Below are 16723 nucleotides of genomic sequence, written 5' to 3' on the forward strand. Positions count from 1 at the left end.
AGCTTGCAAAAATTGTTGATTTCTTTTTTTTTTTTTTTTTTTTAACTCTCTAAAACATAGTGATGAGTAAAAGCTATCTGTAAAAGCATCCGGGATGTTTGGATTACAGAGGTGATAGAGGGAACTTTGGATCTGCACTTGATTGTGCAACTGAGTTTACATCTAGTCTAGTGACAACTCAATGCTTACAACAAGACTGCAGTAAGACAGCAGATTAAAGCATTTGTTACCATTAGATCTTATGTGCTCTACAGTGACAAACTGTACCTACAGTGAATAGATTTCCTTTGTCTTTAAAGACCATTTAATATTGTAAGTCAGGTGGTTTGGAATATAGAAGAGAAAAGGGATTAGGAAAATAACATATCTTATGGGATTCAGCAAATGGAAAGCTTTACATCCTTTAAAAGATATTATAAACAGTGGTTGAATAAATGGTACGGTATAGTATGTGCATCAGGAACGTCATAAAGAATATTTTCCCACTCCCCACAATCCTTTGAATAAAAATATCTTTTTCACGTACATATACAATAGCTTTTGGGGACATTCAGTACTAAGCTATCTACAAATGGTTTCCTTTTTTTTCTTCCCATTATTCTACAACTCTTTCTTTCCCATTTTCAGAATCACTCTTCCAAAGTATATAGCTTATGTTGTTCTCTCCGTCACGCACAGATTTCTTAAATATACAGATATATTTTACCTTTTGTTAAATAAAGAAACCTTTATTTTCTTTAAGACAGAGGTAATGAAGCAAATGGTAATTACCGTATATGAAAATGGGAAGCAAATCCCAGAGCAAAACATGAAACAAAACTATACGAATAAATGAGGTTATTGATGTGGAGTTGGAGCTTTTAACTGGGGTTCCCGGTTTAAATAGGTAGCCCAATAGACTAAGTTAAAGATTCCAAAAAGCAATGGGAAGGCTATTCTTGATAGTCGATCAATTTTACTGACGCTGTTAAAAGTTTTCTTGGGTTCTGCAGGTTTTGTTTCTGGCTTAACTTCTTTGGGCTCAATTGTTGCACTTTTAGCAATGGTTGCCAGCCCAGGGTCCCTTGCAATATTAGGGGTGTAGCTTGTAGCTGCAGCTGTGTACGTGTTATTTTTCTTAATGAGAGGATCCTTTACTTTCTTTGGCTGAAGAAAGAAGAAAATGTTTTATTCTCACTATTTTATCAACAGATAAGACTATGAAAAAGCATTATAAAATTTCTCAATTAATCAAATTCATACCACCAATTGTAATAAGCTGTAAGAAAGAAGTTAGTGTGTGGATACATGACTCATGCAAAATATTTAGGTGAAGACAAAGACAAAATCATCCGTCTGTGTCACTTGTATAAGTTAAACCAAATTAGATGATGGATAAACTATAATGAGGACTTATATGATAGCTTGGCTCACTGATTGACAAAATTACCTTTAATTATAATCAGTAGTGACAAACCACTCATAATTTAAAATTCCCTTAATCAACTTGTGCTTCTTGACCAAGACAAAAACTTTAAAAGACACTGAATTTCTTTATGTAGCATTCCAATATTAAGACAAGGAATGTTATATGATGCATTCTAACACAGTTCATACATAAAAATATACAACAAAAATATCATGTGACCATGCACTAAAAGAGTGGATTATTTAATAAAATGCACCAAAATCATATGCATTATGGAACAGAAACTTAAGGTTCTTGTTTGAATATTACAAGTGGATTATAAAGCTGAAATATCATTTCACATACAGGGACTTAAATAGCTGTATGACTTTTGCATCCACCTACCTATATTGCTAAAGCAAGAATGTATTGAAAAATCTTTCAGTGGAGAAGAACTTATTGATCAGAAAGAATATCTAGATTTTTCCTCTGGATCCTTATGTTTTCTAGTATGCTACTTCTAGGAAAAAAGTCTAAATTTTGACATTTGGTTTTATAAGTTAGAATTCAACTGTCTCTGATGCAGAGAATCCAAACCCTTCCTCCAGCCACCACACATAAACATAGAAGAGAGATGTAGTGAGTCTTTAGGAAGGTATAAATAAAAGCATCACTTTGCTACAAGTTCTGCTGATTATGAGAAAAAAACATAACAAAAAAATCCCAAGAGCATAAAAAAATCTTCAGGCGGTATTTGCCTCAAAAAGAATAGGCAAGTGTTATCTGTTTTATATTCCTAGAAGGAAAAAAAAAATATATGGCTGAAGAGAAAATATGATCTATTAAGTCATTTCACAAGATACCAAATACAATTCTTTGTTTTCATGAAGCAGCTGTTCCACAGGGGCAATATTTTTTTAAGTAGTCACAGTACTTTTTATCACAGATTAACTGTAGATTAATGGCTTTATAGACCCCCTAGTAGGGGAGCTTTGGAAAAAAGTTCTTGTTCAAGAGGTCAACATTTCAGGGAGCAGACAGGCTCCTGCAGGACACTTGGGAATGCGAAGGGAAGCTGCAAAAGCATCAGGGCAAGTGGGCAGCATCTTGTTGAAGCGTGCCTTGGAGCCCTACGCAGGAGGGAAATGAAGGCTGAAATGTTAAATTCCTGCTACTTAGTGCAAAAAGGGATTCATATAATGACTGATGTAGTTGATCTTTATTTCATGATGGTAGTACTCAGCTTGAGGCTAAGAAAAAGCTTGAAATTGTTTTAGAATATTTCTGCTGAACAGGAGGAATAAATAGGTTGAAAAAAAAATACACCAAAAAGAAGAAAGGGCAATGTCAGAAAGATTTTTTTTTTTTTTTTTTTTTTTTCCTTTTAGTTGCCTGTCCATTCTTTTCCTCCTGAGCAGTAAGGCTGCTAACATGCTTGTTGAGTCCGACGCCAGTCCTGTTTCCTTCTCAGCCAGATACTCTAGTGAGCAGCAATAAAACCAGCAGGCAAAGAACAGCTTCACAAACATCTCAGAGGAGACCCTTTCTATAGATTTAAATGTCACGAGGAATCTGATCCACAGAAAGTCCTGACACCAGTCAGGGTCTTAATATTTCATATCAAATTCAACTTTATGAAAAAGTAATATGACAGATAATTAGAGCTCTAAATTTTATTCAGCTGCGATGCTCTGTTCATCATTAGTGTGTCTTGCTTGCCTTTCCTTTTGGCTGCAGATAATGCACTCTATCAGGTACCGGTAAGTCTTGGCTGACTTATATCAGACGACACACAAAGGCCCTTACCTGGTGAGGAATGCAAAGCCATAAATCTTCCAGAGTTTTAAACTGTTGGAATATTGTGTTTATATTGCTGCATTTTTTTCTGAAAACTTTTTTTTTTTGAAACAAATAAAATGGCTGATTACAGTAACTATGCTACAATGTAGGTTATATTAATAAGGCAGTATTTAACATTTAGGGATGATTTTCTAATTAATACAGCTCATTTTTTTACGATAGTTATTATGAAGATAGTAACACAACAACGAATCAAACAAATTCTTTTCAATTAAAGTATTATCAGTAACTGAAAACTGAGTATTCACCAGCAGTTGTGAGGCTCATTACTGTAAGTTTGTTACTCAACTAATTTGTTCTACAATACTTTTGTATTAGTGGTAGTTGTGTAGATATCCTAATTTTATTTCTGTTTTCTCACTGACTTATGCAACTAAAATAGCAAAAAAAAAAAAAAAAAATGTATAGGCATACACTCCTGAATTAAACACATATCTTCATGTACCAATGAGTAACATCTGCTCCTCCAAATATTTATTCTGCTGAATCTCTAGTCTGTGAATGTTCATAATAACCAATTAGGCAAGTTAAAACTCTCTTTCAAGATCTCAAAAAAACCCCACCCCGCCAAATGAGCTTCCTCACAGAAGCAGCTGACATGATAACTCATAGGAAATGGGAAACTTTCTCTTTCATCCCCTAAATGTCCTCAAGAATTTCTTGATGCACCTGTGATTTACAGATGGGTCTGACCCCAGACCAAAGGGAGTCAGTGTGGTGTCTCTATTGCATTCAGGGAGCTACAGATCAGGGTTGCACACTCCCAACACAACTGCCAGTGCTTCCCCTAAAACAAATCAATTTCTCCTACAGACCAAGAAGTAAAAATAATATTTCTATTTTTAAAATACAGGCAAATGATAGGAGGCAAAAGAAAAGAAAGAAAAATTCCTGTGGTGATTTATTTGGTGATGATCACAGAGCAGTCCTCCTGAAGTTTATGTTGGGGAGCAATATACTTTGGAAGCGGTCAAATACAGTAGCCATGAGATTTTTTTTCTATGTTTATACTGAGGCATCCATATTTTCTCTTGCTTGAACACTAGAAAATCAGTGGCCTTCCCTTAAAAAAAAAAAAAATTTACCTTTTTTCTGCTCAGTCACACAAGTCAAAATATCAGTAAAATTTTTAATTATTAATAGCATTAAATATCATCCAGTATGTCAGAAGTAGTATTTAGGTATTAATGCCTAAGAAATTATTCGCTTTGTGTAGAAATGCTGTTTGTGAACACATGAGGAAACTCTTTTGGAATAATGACTTACTATTCTAAATACTAAGAACTTCTAACAGGCTAAAAAAAACCCATGTAGTGACTAAGCATGACCTGTTGGGACAGATATTAAGTGGTGTTACCTTTTCAGGAACGACGCTTTTGCCATCCCATGCATAGCCTCTCTTTGTGAAGTAATTCACTGTTGCAAATTCAATGAGTGCAGAAAACACAAAGGCATAGCACACAGCTATAAACCAATCCATAGCAGTGGCATAGGCCACCTTGGGGAGTGAATTCCTTGCACTGATGCTCAGAGTAGTCATGGTCAGGACAGTTGTCACTCCTGTAAAGCAAACAGGTTTAGTGTCTTTAGATAAGTGGCTATATTTTGCGCTTCATTTCTCAACTGGTACGATAGATGGGAAAGCCTGGTCTTCATCCCTAATTCTTATAAACTTTCCCACTGAAGTTCAGTTGCTAATTGAGGATATTAGATTCCAAGTTCTGTAGAAATTGCAGGATTTCAAAACACCTTTTATGCCTTTATTCTTTGACACTTTTACAGTAGAATAGTATTTTTAAAGTTGGAATGGAAACAATATTTTGAGTTGTGGACTGGATACTACTTTATGCTTCCTGGTGTTTGGAGAATCATTGCTGCTGCTCCTTACGCACACCCTGCAAATTGTCCTACAGATGTAACAATTTAACATTTTTAGTTCTTAGATAGGAAACTAAAAAACTTGTTTTCATTCAGCTTATTTGGTATATGCCTCTTCAAACATATACTCAAATGCACTAAGCTTTATGTAATATTACATTTATTTGAATTGATGGTTTTACAGATTTCTGTCCCTTTATTCACTGAGGCCTTGAAAATAGCAAAGAATTTTTGTAAGAACAATGATAATGTAATTTGCATTTCTGATATCAGAGCTTCTCCCTGTTGATGAACCTTTTCCCTTAACTGGCCATAGAGAGCAAGCTGTATTGAACTCGCTCTGCTTGCAGCTGCTTGGGAAAAAAAAAAAAATCTACAAGTGCAGGCTAGACATTTACATCAAATCACATGTTCACAAGTTACCTTGACAACTGCAGTGTCATGTATTGAATGTGTCTTGCAAGTTCATCTTCGCTGCACTGAGTGTTAGTGAAAATGTGCAGTAGTCTAAAATAGGCCAAATAATGAACAATATATTTACGTGCTGGTGTAAAGAGCTTGAATTATTAGTGCCTAATGAGGAAGCAGTTTCTTTTCCCTGAGAGACAATCTAATCTTGTCTTTGAATCATTACTAGTGAGCTTAGGCTTCTCTTACATAGCAGCAGAACAGGATTTATAACTTTTTATTATCTGTGGTACTAAGGGGACTAAAAGGTATAGGTTGTGCTTCTGTATGCATGTATATTCATGCAAAAATGTCTGAAACACTGTTTCACTGCCGTTAAGAAATGAAAAAGCTACCTTGATACATAATGATGGAGTAAATGCAAGACTATTTACTAAACAGCTGTCTTCTAAAGGGAAAACTTTGAGAAATGTGTGGGTTCTTGAGCCTGTGAAGACAGCAGCTTGAACATCATGCAGTATTATATATTATTCCTTGTGAGACTAAGAAATTTTGTTCTCTATATAGGACCAATGAAGTGTAGCATTTCAGACTGATCATCTGACATTTCTTTTTAAATGGCATGTGCAAAAAGCGGTAAAATAGTTACAATTTCAATAGCTTTGACCACAGAGGCCATAAAAGTCCCTTGATAATTCTCAGTGACATTGATGATAAAAATTCAGAACTAATTTTAGTTGTTAATCTAATCAATATTATGTAAATCAAATTTAATTATACTGTGGTCTAAACCATTCTTCTGTAAATGCACATCTGTATATCAGCAGAAAACCTTTACTTGGTTCATGAGATCTAAGACTCTGTAAGTTGCGGTTGATTTCCACAGGCACTGGGAAACTAAAGCACAGCTGTGAAGAGTGCCAGAAAAGGTCAATAAAAATAGCTGTTGTTCAACAAGAGTTTCAGAGTCTGTGTTTCTCAGCATTAGGCCTTGCGGCTCTCTGGCTTTGCTGTGGCCAGTGTAAATGGGTCAAGTCTCTTCAGCAAAGCAGGAGGGCCCATGGCGTCCTGCCCCAGCAGTGCCCTGAGCCAGGGAAACTAGTGTAAAAGCCCACTCAGCTGTGTGTTTTTCCACCTCCTTCTGCCGAAGGTGTTCAGGTGTCCCACCTGAACATCACAAAAAAGACTAGGTTATATAGCAGAAGTCTCGGGTTCTATTTTCTTTTTTCTTTAACTGAAGAGTTGTAACTTTTCTTTTTAATTATGTACTTGACTTGGATTAATATCTCCAAAGAATATGCTTGTTTTTTGTTTCTAATTTTAAGATAAGCATTTGCAAGCAGTGGTTAAAACACTAGGGACCAACTGTATCAACCTGGTGTCCTTTAGGTTGCCTTCTTACTGCATTCATTGAGTGCATCTATTTACCACTGTAAGCACAATAAATTATCACTGGTTTCAACAGGACACCTTTAGCAGCAGCTTGCAAAAGGGATTGATGAAAAAGATTTTTAAGATAAGAATTTTCAAAGTGCCTAAGGATGTCAAATGGCCAACACCTATTGACTAAAGCCCTTTTAACAATCCCCACCATGAATGGCATTGCCAGTGTCAGAAATGTTTTATTCATATACTTATTGTTTTGGAAAAGTTGAACTGCAATGTATTGCTTAAGATATTTTCAGGTCTCTTTTTACAATCAGCTTAAAAGCCTTGGACCTTAAATCAGCTTCTGCTGCATCTTTGCAATGAAAGGTGTTAACTCTTATGCACTGTGCTATGTCCAAGCTCATTCTGTTCTCCAATATTGTGTTACGCATAACTAGTTCTACCATAAAATTTCGTAAATCTATTTGGCTTATGATAGCCAGGCAGTTTATAGGTCTTGCTTACCAAATACAGTTCTTGCTGGAACAGATTCTCTATTAAGCCAGAAGGACACCTGTGACAGTATCACTGTCATGATGCACGGCAGATAAGTCTGGATGACAAAGTAACCAATCTTTCTCTTCAAATGAAAATGCGTAGTCATAACAACATATTCGCCTGAAAATAGGAAAAACAGAAACACTAAAGCTTTTATAAATATACAAATTAGAGGGCTTTATAGGAAGTACTTTTTCATTATATTCATCCCTATTGTAAAAAAAAAGAAAGTCCTCAGATCAAATTGGGTCAGCTCTGAAGAAAACATTTAATAAAGCAGGTTCTGAAGTTCCACTAATAATACGAAACCAGACAGTTCTGGGAAATGCTAATTAAATTTACATCTTTTCATCTCTGCTGAGTAGTGAATTGAAAGTCTGCATTAACTGGTGGCTGTTTAGGCCTCCTGTGAAAGGTCTTATTCCATTAGATGATGGAAAACCACTATAATACACACATGTAAACATCATATAAAGACTTAATCAAGACAGGCACTCAGAAGTGTTTCAGTTGGGCCAGTTTTAAGATGTAATTGTTGATGTGATTGTGTCTGCATTACCACCGTCTGTGCTTTATGTACTTTGAAGATTAAGTGTCCCTGTTCAGATTATTCTCTCCTGAAGTAAATGGACAATGCAAGAATAACAGAATATTTTCATTAACGCTAACTTTTTGGGTGCTACAAAAACACGAGCTGGGTATTTTAATAGCAATTGAAAGGAGTCTTAAGTATTCATATAACTCTATAAACCTTTCCTGCCAGAGCACAGCAAATAATGCCTTGTTTTCAGATCATTATTTTCATCATTGAAAATGGATTTTGAAAAACAGTATATTCTCAAAAGATTGGAAAACCTACTGTTGTGATTTTTTTTGGAGTGGATTGAGTTTCTTCTTATGCAGTAAATGTTATCTTAGGAAAGAAACAGGTGGACATGTAACTCAGTGGAAACCTCTGTCTAGATTAGAGATGACATGTGAAATTACTGTTATTCTATTTTAAAAATATAGGCAGATAGAGAAAGTTGCTCTTGTACAGGAAAAGCTTAAATTGGATTGAAAAATTATGTCTAGACATTGACTGCTTATGCACTGAGCATGTCAAATGCCCTAGACTTTTCAGAGTCTAGAAGAACATTCATTTGAACAATCTTGCTCAATGTATAACCAGAGGAAAGCTTATAAATAATATGTGACAATACGCCTCGTTATGTTTCGATATAAAAAACATTAGCAAAGGGGGAAAAGAGAATCCATTATAAATTGAGAGGTAAAGCAAAGGATATACATGAAAAATTTTCTTTCAAAAATAGGACTGGCGGAAGTAGTATAGTGCGCATTATTACTTTGCCCACCTTTCTTTAACTTTCACTGAAACAACTTTCTTTTTCTTTGTACCAGAGATTATGATCTTATGAAGGGTGCCAGCCTTGGCTAGAAGAGCCAATAATTTAATTTTAACTACTAAAATATAACATGGGAAGCTATTTTAATGCAATCAGATATAGAATGCTCACAACGGTATGTCAGAATAAATTCAGTGATTGTAGATGGCAAGCTAAGAATACAAAGGGAACACACCACTGTACTCTGAAGCTTTATTTAGCTGCTTAAATTATCAAAGTATTTTTAACCTCTGGAAAATGAGAACAAGATTCAAAGCATAAAGGCAATTAAAAAGACAGGGATTACTCTCATCTGTTAAGCATTGCAGCAGGTCTGAGCTAGAAGTCAGCTAAAGGTAATGCTGTGATGAGTGAATCAGGCAAAGCATAGACCTAGAATAACGCCTACAGTTCAGTTACAAGGCAAAAACATGTGTTTAAGTCTCCAAAGTACTAATGAAATGCAGTCATTTATTAGAAGACAGTAGATCTTTGATGAGATTTGTTTAAATAACTGTAGGACATGCAGGTACTCCGGTTATTTACTGAATCTTTAGCTTCCCACCTTTCGTGGCTTCTTTTAATTGAAAAACATAACCATGTTCACGACAGCTGCTGGCCACTGCCTAAATTCCCAGCAATTCCTCTGTAATTCTCTTTTCAAAGGTTTGTAATTCAGCTATAAAATTCCCCACAAGCTAAAATTTCAAATAGCTTTTGAGCAAAACGTGTCCTATATTCATAGCGTCTGATTACTACGCTTTCACAAGGTGTTGCACAAGTTTTAGCTTATGCATCTTACATTCTTTTACCTTTTATTCTCTTATCCAAAGAAGTTAGAAAGAGAAGTATTTCTTTTTGGCTTACTTGGAATTTCTAAAGTCTTATACGAATAACTGTGTTGAGCAGATAAATGTGTTTATTCCATGAAGTTTAAATTAGTTTTTATATATTACACAATTTGAAGCATTTAAAAGTGGCCATGCAACTCCTTCATCTATATTAATGTTTCGAATGATTGTCCACATTTGAATACTTCCAGTAATCTGGGAGAGTTTATGCCTGTGCTCAACACTCGTGTAGCTGCAGTTTTAACCAGCCCTTAATTCTACAGTATATCACAATCATTGAGTCAAATGCTCAGGTGGTGCAAACTAACCTGTGTCCTTAGAAGAAAATAGTTGATAATTCAGTAAAGTTACATCAAACTTATTAGTCAATGTTCTGTAAACTATTTGTAATAAATCCGGTTTATCAGATGAGCACCTAAAATTAATGTGCATCACATCAGGCATAAGGTTTGAGGTGGGGACTGAGTTTTAGCTCTAATACTTTTTCTATCAGTGTAGGTAGGAAGTAAGGCTTTTCTTGCCATTAATTTAAAACAAAGTATTTCTCCTTTACTACTTATGCCATGTAACCCAATAGAAAACCTCTTAAGACCAGCACCCTCTCAGCAGATTTACAGAACATCAGAAAAAAATATAGCATTGTGAGTATAAATCCTGATGATTCTCAGTGCAAAGCAATGTTTTCAAGGTGGCAAAATAATTCTATGCAAATAGAAACTTGCACGAGCCCTTTAAGCATCTGTTAAGGTGCTTACAAAAAAGATAATTTTAAACTCTGAGTCAGTAGTTGGAAAGTGACAGGAATTTTACATACAAGTAAAAAATGGATGACTCTGCTTAAGCAAAACAGCAGCAACAGTAATTACTATTTCATTTACTGAATACTATTTTTAAGCCTGTAGTATCTGCACATTCCATTGCCAGCATAGATGATTAGCTATGCTATAAAAAACTTTTAGTCTTTAAAGATTCTCTTGTCATAAAAAAAAATGAGTATTTGTAGTTATCTTGTTCTAGGTCCAGAAAAAAGGGTAGTAGATGACCTACTAGCAAAGGAAGAAATTAAAGAAAAAAAAAAAGACTTTATAGATTCCCCAAATCATTTAATAGTTTTGAGAATGTTTAGAGTAACCCAGTTACACCTAAATGCTTGGAAAATATGTGTCTGGAATTCCAGACAACTATAAATATCAGCTTAAAATCGCACAACATGATGTAGATTTCTCTAATGATCCACAGAATCAGCTGCACGAGAGCTTCATTTTTTTGCCTAATAAAGGTGTTGAGAACCCTTAAGTGAAGATTGTCTTCAGTTCCTTTTGTCTTTTTGTCAGATGAGTCATCATCCACAACTCTAAAAGTAGAGAGGGATTTCATAATTTTCATTTCATATGTCATATCTTATAACAGAGATGATCAGAGGACACAGATGTGCTGGAGGATTCTGTTGCGACTAGCTGCCCACCTACCTGAATGGGAAGAGTGATTATCAGCCACTTCTGATTCGCACCATTATTTTGGGGAAGGCAAAGCATTTTTCTTTCCAAAGCAAATCAGGAAGAGTTTTTCCTTGAGACACTGAATTTGTTAGGAATAAACGTCTTTCTTCAACCACTGTATATTCTTATCAGATAGTAACTAAAGAGGATTGCAAGTTTGGTACTAAAGATTCTTTAATGGGCTTATTTTTAACTCTCTAGGTAGGCATTGCTTCAGGTAGAAAAAGGAGGCAGAATTCAAACCTATGAAATCTCATGGGCAAAACAAATATTTTTTTGTTTCTTCATGGAAATATATGAAGAATTTTTACGCTTCTTATATTTGCCTTCAGTTCTGTTTAAAAATTTATTATTTGCCTGCCTTAAAAATGTATAGGGTGCGTCTCATGTTACTGTCTGATTACCCAGAACTATAACTGGTGTTATCTATTTAGTTTAGATATGTTCCCAAGCTTATGAGTCTCTTCTGATTATCCTGCTGCCTTTACAACACATCCAGCAAGCAGAGAATTGGCAGTGAGTGCCAAAGGGCAGGCACACAGGTTGCCGAGGTCTCTCTGAGTGAGTAACTTCAGAACAGAAAGAGCAAAGAGCTCGAGATCCTTGCAGTTCCTCACAAATCCTACTGACTGTTCAGCACAGGTCAGCTGGGGTGAATTACTGGCTCTACAAAAGTCAATGGCAACATTTCTAGCTGCAGCCAGGCCAAGAGTTCTCCACTTTTCTTTTCACTTGTCTGATGCATGCCTCTGCGCTCAATAATGGAAACAGTGAATCTGTGAGAGCAGTTGTGTTGATACCGTTCTTATGCAAAGCCCTTATTGCTGGTACCCCACTTCTTTTATGATTATATCAACTGTTCGTTGACTTTATGAATGACACATTAGAAAGTTTGGTTTATGCAAGTATCAGTGTGCTTCTCTAGTTCTATCACAATGGCAGGTTCATACAAAGCAATACAACTACTTCTCCTAATGCAGTGCTTCTTTTGGTCCATTGAACACTCAATGTAGTCAACACCTTGAGCTCTTGTTCATGCCCAATGCTCGGTTCATTACAGTATTTAGGTCTTTGTGCCCTTCCAAATTATTAAAAAACCCAAACAACTCCCTGCCCCATCTTGAAACAAACATTGCAAAGTAAAAAAGCAAAGATTTTTAGCCAGGTATACAATACTATAAATTTCCGCTATATTTCTGTATTTCACTAATAGTTTTGGAGTTAAAGCTGGTGCTAGCATTAAGACATCTAAATCCTGTTTGGATATTCCAGATGGTTATTAATTTGATGACCCTTCCCAAAAAAACTTTGTCACAGACCTGTACTGGACTGAACAATTCCAGAGTCCACAGTTTGTCCAAGCAGATCATATTGGTTCAATCGAGAGCCGTCTTCAGCCACAACCACTGACCTTGCTGGTTCCCGTGTCCACTCATAGACAACCTCTGCTCTGGTATAAGCATCTAATTTAAAAGAAATACATTGCATTTCAGCTTTGCACCTTCTATTGCGATATGGCTTTATCAGAACAACGTTTTGAGCAGTAGTTTGCATATTAAATTCTCTTTAATTATCTGTAGAAACTCACAACTAGCTTACTGGAACTTTTTATCTGTGGGAAGTATAACTGATTTTATATGTTTATCCATACTATGATTAACTAAACATCTGCTGTAGGGCCAGATTAAGGTTCGTCCTCAATGGCATGAAAATCTTTCTCTCCCTTATATCATTCCTACCTATGTAAAAATCTGAGTAACCAGAAGTGAGAGTGAGATGTGGAATTTCATGGGCATGAGAGGACTCCAACGCTTTTTCTAGTTTTTAACTACTATCAAGAAAGATGAGCCCCAGTCTTTTTTGATTTGTCATAGTGTGGTGTTATCTGGGCCACTGTCAGAAAATAAGTCCTTCTAAGAGTGGCTTCCGTGATCTTATCATCATCAACCTGGCTAGAGCTCTCCATTTGGTAACCCCCCACACACACTGTCCTTGCAGTATAACAGGCATAGCAGACGTTTCTGAGGCTGCTTAGGCTGGAGTGAGTTTAAATCACAATTAATCTATTTGTTTGTTCTGCTTATTTCTGGGCAATATTCACACTCAAGTTTGCATTTATTTGAGTCTTTAACAAAGCAAAAGAAAACCACTGTGGGCTCTCCAAACCTGAATAGTCTAATATGTTACATAGATATTTCAGTAGCATACTACATATGCCATCCAGGTGTTTTGTGTTGTTATTAGTTTGTTATTTATGTTATTTCAGGAATCAAACCTCATGAGGTTCAACAAGGCCAAGTGCAAGGTCCTGCACCTGGGTCTGACCAGAGGGTGATTCATCTGTCTATCCCTTCATTGACAGTGAAAGATCCTGGGATGATTTTACTGCTAGGTTAGGATACTAGTTTCTAAAGGGAGATGACTCTTAAGCAAGATGAATCTAAGCAAGAAGAGGTACGGCTGTTGTTAATAAGGACAGCCTGAGAGAGCTGGGGTTGTTCAGCCTGGAGAAGAGGAGGCTGTGGGGGGCTTATAGGAAAGATGGGTAAAATCTTTTTAGCAGGGCCGGTTGTGACAGCACAAGGGGTAATGGATTTAAACTAAAACAGGGTAGATTTATACTGGATATAAGGAAGAAATTCTTTACAATGAGGGTAGTGAAACACTGGCATGGGTTTCCCAGAGAGGTAGTGGAGGCCCCATCCCTGGAAGCATTCAAGGCCAGGTTGGACGGGGCTCTGAGCAACCTGATCTAGTTAGCGGTGTCCCTGCTCCCTGCAGGGGGGTTGGACTAGATGACCTCTAGGGGTCCCTTCCAACCCAAAACATTCTATGATTCTATAAATACTTTTAATCTTAGTCCTGTCGTAAAATTATTCTGTCATTTTGCGTAGTCTGGAGTCTGTCAGTTCTTGCTCTGAGCAGTTAGGGTGGGAGTTAGTTGTCTACACAGAGGCATCTGGTGTCATTTTTCACACCTAAGAGTATCCAAGACCTGCATGGGACTGAATGTGTGATCAGAACCTACATAAAGCTTGCACACACCAAAGGCAGCTGGAAGCCAGATGGGAGACCTTAGGGCATCTAAAATGACACCAGACTCCTACCTACAGGATGAGATTTTCCCTTTTTTCAGGACTGGCAAGCAGGAAAGGAAAAGGAGGAATCTGATTGACTTGACCTCATTTATGAGTTAGTAATTTTATCTTATCAATGCAGGAGTTAACAGTTAGTAATTGAAGAGGTGGTGTTGGATAGAGTGCACTGGTAAAGTAATTACATGGCATTTGATCCCACATTATTGAGGTGGAAGGGTGCTTTTACCCTCAGGCTTCATATTCCCCAAGCACTGTAACATATACATAGCTTTTTGGAATCAATGGTAAACACAAATCTACGTCTTAATAATTCTGAACTTAAAAACAATGGCCACAATAAGTACAAGAATTGGCTTGCTAATCTAGTCACATAAGGAAAGAGGGAGAAAAAAAAAAGAAAGAGTGCTAATAATATTATTAATTTTCAATCATTTTACTTGTTCTGGAGCATGAGAGTAGTTTGGAAGAGAGAGGACTCATTTCCTGAGCTGCTAAGAACCACTGGATTGGGTTAGAGGGAAGGGAGTACACTCATCGGTGCTGGAAATGCGCTCGCCCTGCCCTCTAGCCACCAGATTCAGTGCTCTGTTTAGCTTCCACCCTCAGCTTCCAATTCAGATACTGCACAAGTAGCAACACAGCCTTTTGCTCCTATCGCTGCTGCTTTCCAGAGTGGCCTTAAAGTGACAATTGGATTTTTGTGGTAAGAGTTGAGGAGAGCATCTGCCTTTCTGATTTTGTTTTCCCAACATATGGCTTTTTGTTGTTCCAGAATCTCTTTAGCATTTGTCACATTGAATTTACATTGAAATAACCTCTAGCTTAAGCTGCTATTTTGGCAAATCACTTTAGCCTTGGAGCTGGGTCAAACATTTATCGGTCTCTACAGTATGGGCAGAGTCCGTGGGAGACATGCAACTCCTTCGATATAAAGCTTTTCTGAATCCAGCTCCAACAAGTGACGAGTAACAGTGGAGGACATGGAAAAACTCTTATCCAATTTAATTCAAAACAGAGCTGGGCAAACACTACCTTGGGGAGCTACTAAGTGTGATATTGTAGTCTGCACTTAAAGCATTGCTTTCATGACAATTAAATGTCTTTTTCAGTAAATTTTTCAGTCCATTAAGATGATTATAATGAATTGCTTCAGTTGTTTGACAGAAATGTCCCAAATGTATTTAAATATGATTCCCACTGGAAAAAGTGGCAATTAAATAGGAGAACTGTTCTTTTTCTGTGTACAACAGTGAGTCCCATTTTCTTGCTTGGGTCCAGCCATATTTCCCGCGAGAGAGAATCCTATTTATACCAAAACCTAAATATTGAGACAAATATTCTGACATCTGATAATTATGACATCATAATCTGATGAGAAGGAGGGGAGAGGTCCAGCTTTAAGCCTCTGTTCTGGACAGTGAATTCCCCATGCAGTGTTTGCAGTAAAACCATGTTAACGAGCAAACTCCGCCCCAACTCACCTGAATATAGTAGGGGGATGCAGAGTTTACCTGAAAACTCTTTGATTTTGTCTCATGGCCCTTTTCATCATTTGGAGTTACTTGTTTTTCTAGGTCTTATGTAGGACAGCTGGCACAATAGGCAGTTTGTGTTCAAAACAAAAAAATAATGAAAATAGCCTGTAAAACACAACAGACCATGCCTGCACTCTGAGCTTAGAATGCCAGTTATTGCCTCTGATTTTAGTGTAAGAAATGGTCTTTCAATCACAAATATCACTGATATTTTCTTTCCTTTAAGAAAATTATGTAAATTATGGTAATATTTTTTTTTTTCCAGAATAAAAAGGAAACCAAATACAAAAGATATGCAGATACACTTGCATGCCTTTTTGCTGTCTTGTTTTTACCTTGTGGTGTGGTTTTACCTGGAGTTGTATTCAAATCCATATTATCTATACCTTTCCATTTATAATTTCGGCATCTCCTAATCATTTGATTTGAGGCAAGATCCTTAGTAATCTGGAAAGCTGAACACTTTGTGAACAAGAGTACACTAATCTGGGACACAGCGGGCCAGAAAGAAGTCAATGCAGTAAAGAAATGGGAACTGGTGTTCAGGCTAGGGAGGGTCTGGTGTTTAGGCTGTGGCTCAGTGATGTACAGATGTGGTGACAGGTGTTGTATCAAGTTTATAGAAATTCAATCTAGTAGTTCACATTTGTTCAAAAACCGTCAATGGTTTAACTTAGCATTAGCAGGTTTTACGCAGGATTAGCCATCTTCCCACCTCCCAGATCCAGCATGCAGTCTTCATAAACACTTTAATGTGCATTTCAAAAGACCACTCCTGATCTAACTGGGATCTCAGGTGCAGAGATCTCCTGTTATTAATTAAGAACCCACTGCAGCTACTTGCTGTTACTAGATGGAGTAAGGCTTCCCCCCTCTTACCCTCCCCCTCTCCCCCC

The 16723-nt window shown here is 36.8% G+C and overlaps 1 protein-coding gene across 1 annotated transcript in view; it reads right to left on the reverse strand.

Annotated features, from left to right (window-relative positions):
* Positions 1-837: 837 nt before the first annotated feature.
* GABRA1 (gamma-aminobutyric acid type A receptor subunit alpha1) overlaps positions 838-16723 on the reverse strand; it is a 38788-nt gene continuing 22902 nt past the window's right edge. The window contains exons 6-9 of the mRNA XM_009647067.2: positions 12514-12657; positions 7427-7579; positions 4605-4807; positions 838-1146 (exon numbers count right to left, since the gene is read on the reverse strand). Of these exons, the coding sequence (XP_009645362.2) occupies positions 838-1146; positions 4605-4807; positions 7427-7579; positions 12514-12657 (809 nt within the window). The remainder of the gene's footprint in view (positions 1147-4604; positions 4808-7426; positions 7580-12513; positions 12658-16723) is intronic.

The sequence above is a fragment of the Egretta garzetta genome, unplaced genomic scaffold (genome assembly GCF_000687185.1).
Source record: "Egretta garzetta isolate BGI_Z169 unplaced genomic scaffold, ASM68718v1 scaffold209, whole genome shotgun sequence".
Taxonomy (NCBI): Eukaryota; Metazoa; Chordata; class Aves; order Pelecaniformes; family Ardeidae; genus Egretta; species Egretta garzetta.